The sequence below is a fragment of the Dasypus novemcinctus genome, chromosome 4 (genome assembly GCF_030445035.2).
Source record: "Dasypus novemcinctus isolate mDasNov1 chromosome 4, mDasNov1.1.hap2, whole genome shotgun sequence".
NCBI lineage: Eukaryota > Metazoa > Chordata > Mammalia > Cingulata > Dasypodidae > Dasypus > Dasypus novemcinctus.
In genome coordinates, this window is record NC_080676.1 from 72,377,017 (window position 1) to 72,391,086 (window position 14,070).

At 34.9% G+C, this 14,070-nt stretch overlaps 1 protein-coding gene across 2 annotated transcripts in view; it reads right to left on the reverse strand.

Annotated features, from left to right (window-relative positions):
- Positions 1–1,826: 1,826 nt before the first annotated feature.
- Positions 1,827–14,070, reverse strand: part of PAK2 (p21 (RAC1) activated kinase 2) — a 94,950-nt gene continuing 82,706 nt past the window's right edge. For both annotated transcript variants that reach the window (XM_004465881.5, XM_071214709.1), the window contains exons 12-15: positions 12,886–12,985; positions 10,185–10,381; positions 6,104–6,241; positions 1,827–5,726 (exon numbers count right to left, since the gene is read on the reverse strand). In XM_004465881.5, the coding sequence (XP_004465938.1) occupies positions 5,640–5,726; positions 6,104–6,241; positions 10,185–10,381; positions 12,886–12,985 (522 nt within the window). In that variant the 3' untranslated portion in view covers positions 1,827–5,639. The remainder of the gene's footprint in view (positions 5,727–6,103; positions 6,242–10,184; positions 10,382–12,885; positions 12,986–14,070) is intronic.

Consider the following 14,070-nt stretch of genomic DNA (forward strand, 5'->3'; position numbering starts at 1 on the left):
TGTGTTTTAATTGTATGTTACTTGTTAAATACCTAAAATAATTAAGCCTAAGAACACCTCCCCAAAGAAAATATATTTTCAGACATGGAAGGTATCAAAATATTTTCTTCCCTTACATCCCTTCACAGGAAGCTCTTAAGGGACATGTGCCCCCAGAACAAGCGGATGAATCACTAATAAAGACATGGGTCACAGGAAACAGGAGACACAACATGGGAGAGAGGTTTGACGTTGAGAGTCCTAGGTAACTTCTGAGCACCAAGCAGAGGCCTCCACTCCACACTGCAGCATGTCAGAAATCTTGAGACACTGGCCATTGACAACTGACCAAGAGTTTCAGTTGTCTATACTATTTAACCGAATTAGATAGTATAAATAGAAAACAAGGCAAACAAGAAAAGATAATTATTACTTCCAGGGGAAACAAAAAGCTATGTGGAAAAAGAAAAGCCGTCATGGTTTATTATGTGGTTCATCTATAAAGAGTTTTCACACACTCATATGAATGTTAATTCTGAATACTGATTTTACTGAAATTATGATACAGCCACATTGGAAGTATGGAAGAAAAGCAGAGAAATCCTTATGAGGCAGGTTTAAAATTTAATCATTAAAACAGAAAACTAAGATGTAGCAATGCAGGTTCAGAAAGAGTTGAAAATAGTTGCTTGGTAAACTCTTTAAAATATGAACACGTATATACTGGACTAATATATAAACTTTCAAAATAAAATTTTAATAAACGGTGCCAGCAAAAAAAAAAAAAAAAAAAGACCTCCCCTTCGCTGTTCTCTACCTCCTCAAAAGATAAAACCCTGTTAAATAATTTAGCATAAAAAAAAATTTCCTATTTTTAAGAAAGCCACAAATATCAAAGGAGTAGTAAAGCAGGCATAAGCTTCTAGAAAGCACTCAACAAATCAACCACCTAGGTAATTTTGAACTTTTCTTGAGTAATTCTTAAAAACTATCAACTTTGAGGCATTTACTATAATTAGTTTTAGGAAATCCAAATGTTAGAATAGCACTAAACTGCCTTATGGCAGTGAATATATTTTAAGACGTGACTGTTCACTCTCCCATTTGCCCCACAGATTAAAAATACATGTGTAATGCTTTTTGATAGTAACCTTCTACCAATTAGAATCCTGAGTCAGGGTTAGCAGAGCCATAATTTCTTCCCTAGTTTGGCGTAGGTATCTGTTGTTAAGAGCTATTCCACACAAGCACCTAGCTACCAACTTCTTAAAGGTACACACCACGAATGAAAGTTTTTTATAAAAAGTTACTGCATGGAAGTGGATGTAACTCAGTGGTTGAGTGCCTGCTTCCCACGTACGAGGCCCTGGGTTCAATTCCTGATACCTCCTCAAAAAATAAAGTTATTGCAGCTGTTACCCATGTTAAGAGTATCAAAAATTCCAAATTAATTTGTATAATGATGAGACATCTTAATATACTGTATTCTTAAAGATTTCTTGGTGTAGTTAACATAAGAAGTTGGGGTTCAGCTAGGTAAGCATCTGAATTTCAGGCCAAGTTAATGGAGGTATTCAAACAGGTCAGAAATGTCTGGGTCCAAAAGCCAGGAACATTTGTTAAGAAATTTATTCTGAACCTGGTTAAGAGGGTAGGTCTAAGGTTAAAACCCATAAATTTCTGGAAACTTTATTTGGTGCTTTGTAATATATTTAATAATTATGCCACAACATACTTAAAAATATTTATCCTTAAAAGCTCTTTGAAAACCTATTAGAATTTTAAGTACTTATTTTTTTAAGCTTATCTGATCCAAAGAAAGAATTAAAGTATAGGAAAGGGAAAAATGAACATTAAAAAAGTTTATTTCTAGCCCTGAAAGAACAAAATTTTGAACAAAGTCATCAAATACAGCAGTTAATGTCAATGTAACAATTAAATAATTGAATGAGATTAAATTAAAAATAAAAGGCAATATAAAATTTGAAGACAAAAGAGAAAAGGCAAGCTTTCACTTAATTTCTACCTAAATAAGGAAAAAAGTAACAGATTCTCAGCAAAGATGTTCAATTTCAAAATCTTTGCTTTTTTTAACAGAACAAAATTTTGCTCAACAGAATTATCTTACATTTTCTTTTGCCCCTTGTCTTGGCAACATTCTAGAATGGTGAATGAGATAGACTTCAGATATTTCAAGGCCAGGGCAGTGTGCTAGATTCTTCTTTGTAACTCCCACATCTATCACAGTGTTTTTGCCGGAGTGTTCAATACATGTGTTGAATAAGAAAAAAAAAACACCTATGTGCATATATATTTTTTCTTATGCACACACACAAATATGCACATTAGTGAAAAATGATCTAAATTGTTAAATATTTAGTGTGGGAGCAGTGGAGACAAGAAAGACAATCTGCCTTTTATATTACTACAGAATTTCACTTATTTAAAAAAACCAAAATCATTAATCTAGATGATTTTAGCTATAATATAAAATGATTTTTGGACATTTCAATCTGAATATGGTATCTCAGTACATTTAAAAAAAAACATAAAAAATGATGCAAATTCTATAAGCATCTATTTTCTATAGCTACTGCCTGATATGACCTAACATTCTTCAGGCTAGAATACAGTATACACAAACAAGAATGTATGTAAATGAGCCCTACAAAGAAATTTCTCATAGGTAGTTTTAAATTGCTTGTTAAAGACACAGGTTCATTTATGATGGTGGTTACTAGACGAATTTTAAGCAGCTTAATATTTACATTTTGAAGGGAAGAGAATTCCTACTATGTGCCAGGCACTCAACACACAAAGGTAAGAGTTATTTTAACCTTTCTTTCGTATGCTATCTCACTCTGTTTACTATTTCAGATAGGATAAAATATTCAGTATTTTCATGGTTTCCGAGCTGTAACTGTCCCTAAAGGAAAAGGAACAAGGGGAACCGATAACTTTAAGACCACCAGAAAACCTGAAATATAATAAATAAGTACTCTAGTAATATTTTCTTAATCACACAAAGGACTACTAAGGTAACTTTTAGATTTAAATGGGAATTTTCATTCTAAAGTGGTGACAAAAAGGGTGAAGTCACGAGGCAATTGTTAAAAAAACCATGAATCTTGATTCTGATATAACTGTTCTTTCAACAAGATCAGAGCATTTTAATTTTAAACTAATAAATCACAATTCTGTATTGCTTTTAAGGTTATTTTGTTTAAAAATGACATATTCCAGAGTTAACCGAAGTACATTTCTACAACAGGTTAGTTTATCCAAGTAAGTAAAAAAGAAACCACAGTGTATCTCCCTTAACCTAGGAGAGTCAGGTTGTAAAGACAAAGTCCGTTGCCAGCAATGGACGTGCAGGTAACCATCAAAAAAGTTGTAAATACAAAGCCAAACTGCTTCTACACACTGAAACGCTCTTTGTTGAGTCATAGGAATAAAAACGGGGCATTGGCACCAAATTCAATGTATGGTCTTTATATATATGAAAGTGCCTTCTTGAGTGGTCACGATGTTCACAGTCTTATCACCTAGTGGATTTTCTATTTCATTGGTAGCATCTTCTTTATCATAATTCATCCAAAAAACTGTTTACAAAGAATATTCAAATCTGGAACTCAGGAGACATTGTAGCTTTCCACGAGAAATAAACCAGTTTGTTTCTGCAAAGTAATTTAATAATAGCTATAGAAGGCCAACATAATCGAGAGAAAAATGAACTCAAGAATCAAACTGAAAAGAGACTAAGTGCTCTAATTATAAGTTTCATTAATTATTTTACTTATTTTTTTGTGAAAACTTTCCTGCATTATCAATAAAAACAGCCATTTCTATCCTTACCTATATTTTAATACAAATATTATGGTAAATAGAAAATAAAGCCCTGCTAGTTCCCCTATTGTACTCCCAAATATCAAAATTATTTTTATTCATGATTTGTATTGTTCCTGGATTGCAAGTACATGTGATGTTAATTGGGAGGGGACAGTGGGAGCAAACTGCCAGAACCAAATCACATACTTTTTTCTTTTAAGCTCTTGACATGTCAGAAGGGACAATATCTTCCCCCAAAACAAAGCAAAACAAAACAAAACAAACAACAAAAAACAAAAGAGGAATGGAGCAGAGAGGACAGGAGAGGGCACTCTAATAATTAATGCTATAGGTCACAGACCATTTTTTAATTTTTAAATAAAAAAGTATTGCTATTATCAAGCATATTTCACTTTTCTTATCTTCCTTTCTCCAGTTTTTTTATATGAATATTATCTATTCATTTGAAAAAATCTAAATGATCCATGAATTCATTAATGTAAGTACTTTTCACCTAAGTTTTTATAGTCAGAAAGATGTTGGTAATGGAGGCTAGGAACATAATTTATGGCAAATCCCTATGGCTTACTGGTCGCAAGCTGCTTCTCTGTGTAACTGATTTTTCTCTTTTTATAACATTTATAAAAAATTTAAAAAAAATTACATTAATTTCATCTAATTATTTTTGAGCTCACCAAAGTTCAAGTCTCTCACTTTGTTTCTGCTACCCCCAAATATTTTTTCTCCTTTAAATGGGAGTAGGCATAGAAAAGTTACCTTTTAAATTGCAAAAATTTCAAAGTTATTGTATTATTTGACACTGGGTGGGGAGGAGGGCTAATTAAAACAAAAGCAAAAACAAAAACCCAACCTAGACCTAAAATTACAACATATACAGAAACTTATTTGCAAAATGAAGGAAAAAAGGAGGGGTACGGTAGCGGCACCAATCAAAGTTAGAGGCCCAAGTTGGAACAAGAACTAATCACTTTGGTTCCTGCAGCCAAAACTGAAGAGGGGAATAGGCAGAAAGGAAGATAAAAATCTTAAGGACAAATAGTCAATAGGATTCTTTTTCTGTTTCAGTGATTTAGTTATAAATATAATTAGTCTTCTCTCTATACATGTAACAAATGCCAAACAACTCACTACCATGAAATTTCTAAAATGGACTCTTTCACATTTGTTAAAAAAGGTAAAAATCACATATTTTCTCCCCCTCCTTCAGTTCAAATTCTGAACTATTACATGTAACGATAGCTAGTCCTTAACTTCTATACAAAGTTAAGCCATATTGAGCCCCTCTGCCAATATAAGGGCTATATAATTTCTATCACAGTTGCCTTGAATTTAGGCATAAGAAAAATTTCTCAAGGCAACTCAAAAGGAGCAAGTCAAGGAAAAAGCTATGAAGAAGAAAGAAGACTAGCAGATGAAAAAAATACTCTGAAAAACTCAAATCTGCCATTCAAGTATTGAAAATTCCCCAGAAGGGATAATGAATGGGATCTATTATAAACAAAGTTAGCAAAATAAAATAAAATGCATATCTCAAGCAAGATAAATGGCCCTGATGGGCTGTCTGCTGAAAGACACAAGTAAGGCTAGTGATTCAGTCCACAATTCCTTCCGAACCCTAAAGAAGGGGTTCATTTCGAAGTCACAATTCTTTTTTGCAATTTTCTCTCAGTTGTTCTTCAGGGAGTAGTTGTGGTTTTCCTCCATATTATGCATACATTTCTTTCAAACCCTCGAAGAGAGTAAAATTTTCATATATTAAAAGACTTCTTTTAGAAAATGGAAAAAAAGAATATGAGGGCAACACAATCTTGTTAACGGTTACTCTTCATTGCTTCTTTAGCTGCCATGATCAGTGGTGTCAAGCTAGATAATGGTTTGGCTAGTTTCAAGAAGGGATGCTGTGAGAAAGAGGGGGAGAAAAGAAAAATGTATGAATGACATCAGTTTAGAAAATTTTCAGTATTTTCTCTCAATTAAGCCTGACATTATGGATAATTCATTTAATAAACAATACATACTGGAATAAATCTTTTTTAGTTTTTCTAATATTCATAAAATCTACCATTAAATGATCCACAGACGTACCCATGAATAGGTCAGTATATAATAGCATCAGTGGTATTTTACTCCCAGCAGATGAAATCCTAAAATGCAGCAGCTGCCACAACTGCTGCTGATCAACAAATAGTGAACTATAATTAAATTTATGTAAACTTTGTTGGTTACTCATAAAGACCAACTTTTCCCCAAAATGGCATCATTTTGTTACATTTACCTGTAACAACTCTTTGGCTGAACCCCTTTTTTCCACATCCATTTCCAAACAACGATTTAAGAAATCCCGGAATATTGGGGATAGTTTCTCTGGATTCTGAAGTTCTGGGGTTCCATTAGTTGCTATCAGGTACAAAGCCTAAAAACAGAAGAACATCTTGAGCATACTTAAGGTGGCTCAACAAAGCGATGTAACACTTCATGTTTATGGATCTCTTCTTTTTTAAAGATAATCACCATAAATACTAAAATGAGGTTATTATTGTTTCTACAAATTTGCCTTTGATATTTTTCCTTTATGTTTAGATGCTACATGCCCCTAACTTTTTTTTCAAAACAGAAGTAGCTTCATTTTTCTTTGTTAGATTATAATTGCAATACAGTACATATTGATAAAAAACAAACACCACAACTATAATTGTAAAGGTATAAAGAAAAATGACGCCGATTTTCCCAACATAAAGTATCCTGTTTACACAAGTCATACAAATACATTTCAAAACAATGGGATTTGTTGAAACATTAAGAAACAACACAAAAAAACTAGTTATAGCCTCATCAATGTAATAACTGATTAGAGCTATACAATTATTGTAATGGCTGAAATGAATCATGCATTATAAGGATATTTTATAATTTAATCACTCCCACCCCCCACTGAATATTCTTTTATTCTTTATGTACTTCTCCGAACATTTCATAGGAGTGGAATTCTTTTTTTATTAATAGAGCTTTAAGTTTACAGATGGTAGAGTTCCCATACACCCCCTTCTCCACCACACAGCTTCCCCTATAATTAACATCTTTAATTAGTGTAGCACATTGGTTACAACTAATGAACCAATAAGGATACATTATTATTAACCCAAGTTCACAGTTTACATTAAGATTCACTCTCTAGATTGCACAGTACCATGGGTTTTGGTAATTCCATCATGTCATGTACTCACTGTTAGTTTTAATGCTCTAAAAATCTCCTGTACTCTACCTAGTCATCCCTCATACCCTTACCCTTGACCCCTGGCAATCAGAGAAGTTTCCATATCTCTATAGTTTTGCCTTCTGCAGAATGTCATAGAGTTGGAATTTTAAAGTAACCTTTCAGACTGGCTTCATTCACTTAGCAATATGCACTTAAGGTACCTCCATGTCCTTTCATAGCCCTATAGCTCATTTCTGTTTATTGTTAAATAATATTCCACTGTATGGCTGTACCACAGTTTGTATCCTTTTATCCATTCACCTATTGAAAGACATCCTGGTTGCTTTCAGTTTCTAGCAATTATAAAAGAAGTTCCCTTGAGAATCTATTCTCAACAAAGTAGCCAAAGTGATTCTTTAAAATGTAGGTAAGAGCATTTAACTCCTCTACTAAAAACTCTGCAATGGTTTCCCATTTTACCTAGAGTAAAAGCTGAAATCCTCACAAGGCCTTTGAACAGGGCACTATATGCTTGGGCTCATCACTTATCACACTCATTTATCTTGTCGCCTGCTAAACAGCTCTCTAGATATGCTGGATCCTGCTTTAGGGTCTTCGTACTTACTTTTCCCTTTGCCTAGAAAGGCTCTTCCCCTATGTAAGAATAGCTCCCTTATCGCCTGTGTTCAAATATCACCTTAAGGACTTTCCCAAGCAACCCTTTGGAACCAAATAGCCTGATCCCCTCCCTGCCAGACCCAACACTTAAACTAATCATTTAGTATATTACTTATTATTCTTACTTGTTTATTGTCATTCTCCTTCCACTACAACATAAGTTCTATTAGGGCAAGAATTTTTGTTGGTTCTTTTGACAGCATCTTGAATAGTGCCTGGCACTATGGGTGCTCAAATCAATTTATTTTTAAAATAAATGAATGAAACTAAGGGTTTTAAAAAATTGTTCTGAAAGTGTTTCAAAATTATTCACCTCTATAAAAGCCCTTTAACTGCTCACCTGGACTGGAATCTTTTCGCTATGGGATGAAAAGTATTCAGGAAAAAAGTGTTATCAAAATTCAAAGCAATCCAGGTAGGGTAACCCTCGCAAATACTTACCAGGTTATCAACTCTGAACCTCGGCCTCTCTCCCCTAGTTTTTTAAAGCGCACAAGTCAGTAGTTTTTAAGATATATTCACAAGGCAGTACAACGATCATCACAAAATCCCCCCCCAAAAAGAAACTCCATGCCTGGTAGCAGTCACTCCCCCTTCCTTTGTCCCCTAAGCCCCTAGGAACCATTAATTTACCTTCCGTCTCTATGGGTTTTCCCATTCTGGGCTCTTCATTTAAATCATACAATATGCAACCTTTTGTGTCTAGCTTTTCTACTTAGCATAATGAGTTCAAGGTTCATCTACATTGGGGAAGCAGACTTGGCCCAATGGATAGGGTGTCCGCCTACCACATGGGAGGTCCGCAGTTCAAACCCCAGGCCTCCTTGACCTGCATGGAGCTGGCACATGTGCAGTGCTGATGTGTGCAAGGAGTGCCCTGCCACACAGGGGTGTCCCCCGTGTAGGGAAGCCCCATGCACAAGGAGTGCGCCCTATAAGGAGAGCCGCCCAGCGCCAAAGAAAGTGCAGCCTACCCAAGAATGGTGCTGCACACACAGAGAGCTGAAACAACAAGATGACACAACAAAAAGAAAGACAGATTCCTGGTGCCGCTGACAAGGATAGAAGCGGTCACAAGAACACACAGCGAATGGATACAGAGAACAGACAATTGAGGAGGGAGGGGGAAGGGGAGAGAAATAAAATCAATAAATCAATAAATAATTCAATAAATCAATAAATAATTATTGAAAAAGAAAAAAAAGGTTCACCTACATTGTAGCATGTATCAGTACTTTATTCCCTTTTTGTTGGACAAATAATATTTGATTATTTGAATACACCACATTTTATTTATCCATTCATCAGGTGATGGACATTTGTGTTGTTTCCACTTTTTGACTATCATATAAAGCTGCTATGAGCATTTGTGTATACATTTTTGTGTGGATGTATGCTTTCAATTCTCTTGGGTACATAACTAGAAATGGAATTGCTGGATCATATGGTAAAACTCTATTTAACTTTTGAGGAACTGCTATATTGTCTTCCAAAGTGAATGCATCATTTTACATTCCTACCAGCAATATATCAGGCTTCCAATTTCTCCACATCCTTGCCTACATTCACATTTTCTTTTTTATTTATTAAAGTCAACTGGTATCTTAGTGTGGCTTTGATTTCCACGCCTTAATAACTAATGATGTTGAGCCATACAGGGTTATTTAAAAGAAGATGGAGAATAAAAATAAAGAAATGGGGAAGCAGACATAACTCAACTGACAGAGCGTCTGTCTACCACATGGAGGGTCCAGGGTTTGATTCCCAAGGCCTCCTGACTTGTGTGGTAAGCTGGCCCACGTGCAGTGCTGTGGCATGCAAGGAGCACACCCCATAAGGAGAGCCGCCTGGTGTGAAAAAAAAAGCACAGCCCACCCAGGGGTGATGCCATACACAGAGAGCTGACACAGCAAGATGACGCAACAAAAAAGAGATGCAGTTTCCCAATGCTGCCAGATAATGCAAGCAGATGCAGAAGAACACACAGTGAATAGACACGGAGAGAAGACAATGGGGGTGGGGGGGATAAATAAAAAATAAATCTTAAAAAAAAAAAAAAAGAAATCGACACCCCCCAACTCTTTACTTCAGCTGCCAGAATATTTAGTTCAAAGTCTGCCGACCTCATCTGTCTCTCAGGACCCTCATTCTTTCTCAGAGACATGGTCTTGCTTTCTTCTCTGTATCTTGGAGTACTGAGACCAGGGGTCAAAGTTGACTGGTATATCTAGGGACTCTTAACTCTGAAAGTCAGTAAATTCTTATATGCAAAATTAGAAATCATACTGCTTACTAAAAATCTACAAAGCCTTTACCCAATATATTTAACTCAATAACCCAGTAACAAATGATTCCTGGATGTAGAGTGAAGGCAGAGAATTTGGACCCATAATCCTTGGCCAGTACCTGGCACAGGCAGGTTCTAAATGTTTTAAAGGAAAGTATTTTTCTTAAAATAGGGCTGGTATTTAATTGGTCTTACCCTCAAAGGATTTTCATTGAGATATGGAGGCTCTCCTTCCACCATCTCAATTGCCATGATACCCAGAGACCATATATCCACTTTAGGACCATAAGCTTTCCGTGTAACCACCTCTGGTGCCATCCAATAAGGTGTTCCAACCATGGTACTTCGCTTGCTCTGCTCAGGGGTAATCTGGGCACAGAAACCAAAGTCGGCTATAAAACAAAACAAATCATCTGAGTAAACGATTCTCATGGATAGTATTATTAAAAGAATTCACTTTAAAATACATTTTGGCCTTTCGGCCTTTTTTAAAAAAAGATTTTATCAATAAAATAAACCAAAATGGGTTCAAAATATGTTGATGATGTTACCTATTCTCATTTATTTTTACTTAGCACAAGCAGAATGCAAATTATCAAGGTTTTTTAAATTCTAAATTAATTATATCCTAAAAATTTCATAAATGTGAAAGAAAGCTTATTGAAAAAGCCACCAAAGATGGATACAAAAGCTGAATGAAGTGAATTTGGCAAAATCAGGAAACAGAAACTACCCTTAAATAAAATAAACAGAAGATGGAATCACTAAGCATAGTAGTTAGCAGACAGCCTTGAAAAAAAAAACCACATTTAACTGTAACTGTATCTGTAAGGTTTTTAGCAGCACTAAGCTACTCCAACCCCTTCATTTTATAACTGAATGAGCAAGATGGCTTGTTTAAGTAACCAGTGCTAATTTAGTAGGAAGGCCACGGTTAGTCTCTAGAATTTTTTCCTGTTTTCCACTATTAAATCCATCTTATTCCATATGTAACCTATGCTGGTTTTAAGCTGTATGTACCCCAGAAAAACATGTTCTTAGTGCTAATTCATTCCTATGGGTATAAACCCATTGTAAAGTAGGCTACTTCAGTTAAGGGGTGACCCATCTCATTCAGGATGGGTCTTAATCCCATTACTGGTGTCTTTTAAGAAAATGAAATTCAAAGAGAGAAAAAGTCACAGAAGCAAGAAGCTAAAATCAATGAAAGCCAGAGAAGAAGGGAGAGCCAGCAGACACCATCCTGTGCCCTGCTATGTGGCAAAGGAGTCAAGGATCGCTGGCAGGTGGTCTTTAAGAGAAAGCATCATCTTGATGATGCCTTGATTTGGACATTTTTCTGGTCTCAAACTAATAAATTCCCATTATTTAAGCCAACCCATTTCATAATATTTGCTTTGAGCAGCCAAGGAAACTAGACCAGTATCTACTATTAACATTTCAAATTGTAAAGCTTTACTCATTTTGCTATGCACCTACATATGACCAAATAATATTCACAATGTTTGGTTTATTTTTACCTAAAAAGGATATTTTGTAAGCTGTCTTTTTAAGTCATAATTTCTCTCTGGAGATCTTTCCATACTACTACATTAATCTACCTCATGTTAATAACTACAAAATATTACAGAATATAAAAATATCATAATTTATTTAACATTCCCCTATTTCTTGACATTTAGGACATTTTCAGTTTTCCCCCTATTACAAACAATGTTGAAGGGAACATTCTCATACTTGTGCATATGTTGAATAATACTATAAGAGAGAATCATAAAAGAATAATCATTGGGTCAAATAATAATATTAATAGCCAAAACAAGTGCTTATAACAAGCCAGGTACCTTATAAGAATTAACATATTAAATCCTCATGATCACCCTATGAGACGGGGCATTTATTACTATTCCCATTTACAAATGGGGAAACTTCGACAAATATATTTTAAATAATTTGCCCAAGGTCATTCATCTAGTATGTGGTAGAGACAGGTGAAATTATTCTAAAAAAACAAACAAACAAACAAACAAACAAAAAACTAATTCAGCTTACATTTATTTCCACCAAAAATACATATAACAATGTCCATTTTCCTACTTGCCCACTAAAATAATTTTAGTAATCTTAAATTTTGACCAAATTGCAGAATCTAAACCTCATTTTCTAAGCTGTAGAGCATACAGCTTAAAAAAGAGATTTGCAGTTGAAAATGGAGCCAAACTCTCTGGAGAAGGGGAAAAAAGTTTTAGTCCTTTGAGCCAAAAGATGCCTTGGATTTTGCATAGGTGGAGAAACCTCAAAAGGGATTCTTCTTGAATCCTCCAGACGGCACAAGTGGAACGGAAAGAGGTAACAGGCAGCAGAGGAAAGGGAAGCTGGGACGTTTTCAAAACTACTATTTCTGGGCCTGAAGATTAGAGAAATTGGTTTACGCTGGACTTTATTACTTGTCATTCTGAGGTTAGGGTATCATAACCCATTCCATGCTCTACATTCCAGTATCCTAAAGAATGCTGAACAGCATGATGAAAAAATCTACTCTAACAGAAGGCAGAGACAAATTTAAGTTCATCTCTAGACGAAAGCATCATTAAAACAGTTCCAAACACTGATCCTTAGAGCTTTATGTTTTCAATCTTCAGAACAATTCTCTGATAGGTACTATTATTTTCCTTATCTTACAAATAAGGAAACAGACAAAGAGAGATGAAGTAACTTGACCAAAACAACTCAGCAGGTAGCAGCAGAACTACATTTAAACCCAGGGTGCCCAGCTAGAAAGTCCATGTTCTTTACCACTACACTCTCTCCCTGCAAAGGGTCTTTTTTAAAATAAAATTAAACAAAAGGCAGGAAATTATAAGATAATCATATTATTTGTTCATTTGTTACTCACTAAGTTTAACTGATCCTTCCATTCCTAAAAGGACATTGTCACTTTTGATGTCTCTGTGGATCACTTGATTAGCATGTAAAAATTCCAATGCCTGTAAACACTAAACAGAAGAAAAACACCATCAATGAAACAATCCCTGGAAAATCAAAGAAGTTCATACACAGTAGTTACAACCTGAGCACTGCTTCAGTATCCACCAGAAGCACTGCAATGCTTACATTTATAAAGAAAAAGCATCCTCTCATGTACAAAGTTATGAAAAAAAGATGCTTTAATTATAATTAGATCCCCTCCTCCCCCTGCCTCACCAACCCTCTGATCTTATCCAAAGATATTATCAAATACAGCAACCTTTGAAATTGAAGTACATCATTGTCAACTGAAAGACTGAAGGGTGAGGTGGCAATGGCATTTTGTGACCCACTGCTACACAAAATGGAAGACTTAACTCACACTACAAATATGCTGTTTTTCCAAATTCCTCAACGTCTCCAACAGTGTCTAATGTAATACATTAAATCTAAATCCAGAGAAGAATGTGAACTTGTCATATCTCTGCCATTGAATATTTAAGCTCTAAGAATACCACTCATTCTTTAATGTTCTCAATTTATAAAATGATGGGTAGGTCTATATGATTTCTAGCCTTTTCAGGTTTAACGTTCTAAAAGTATAAAGCATTTTGTAAATGTGTCCAGCCTTTTTAGAAATCATTTCAATAGTATAGAATAAACTTGTGATCATTCCCATTTGAATTTGAGATATTCAGAAGTCTACGCAAGCCACTGAAAGTGTTTAAAATCCTGGGCAGTCTGGTTCCATTCAGCTGTTCATCAAATGATAAAAGACATTTTCTCCATTTCTTCTTCCATGAGAAGATTTTACATAAAGTTATATCCGCAACTTGGACACAATGACCAAAGAATAACTTTTTGATAATGCCATGTTTCAGAAAGCATTGGATAAAAGAGTGAGGGAAACCAGTCCCCCTTCCTTAAATACAAGAATGAAATGAGATTTTTAAAAATGTGTTTGAACCCATATTTTCAAATATAAACAGAATATAAACCTGAAAAAGTTAGTTGTACTTTCATTTCTTACTCCATCAGAGAAGAACAACAAAATCACTTACAACAAAGAAAATCTCATTCAAGAAATCTATTCAGAAAAAAACACCAAAAAAAA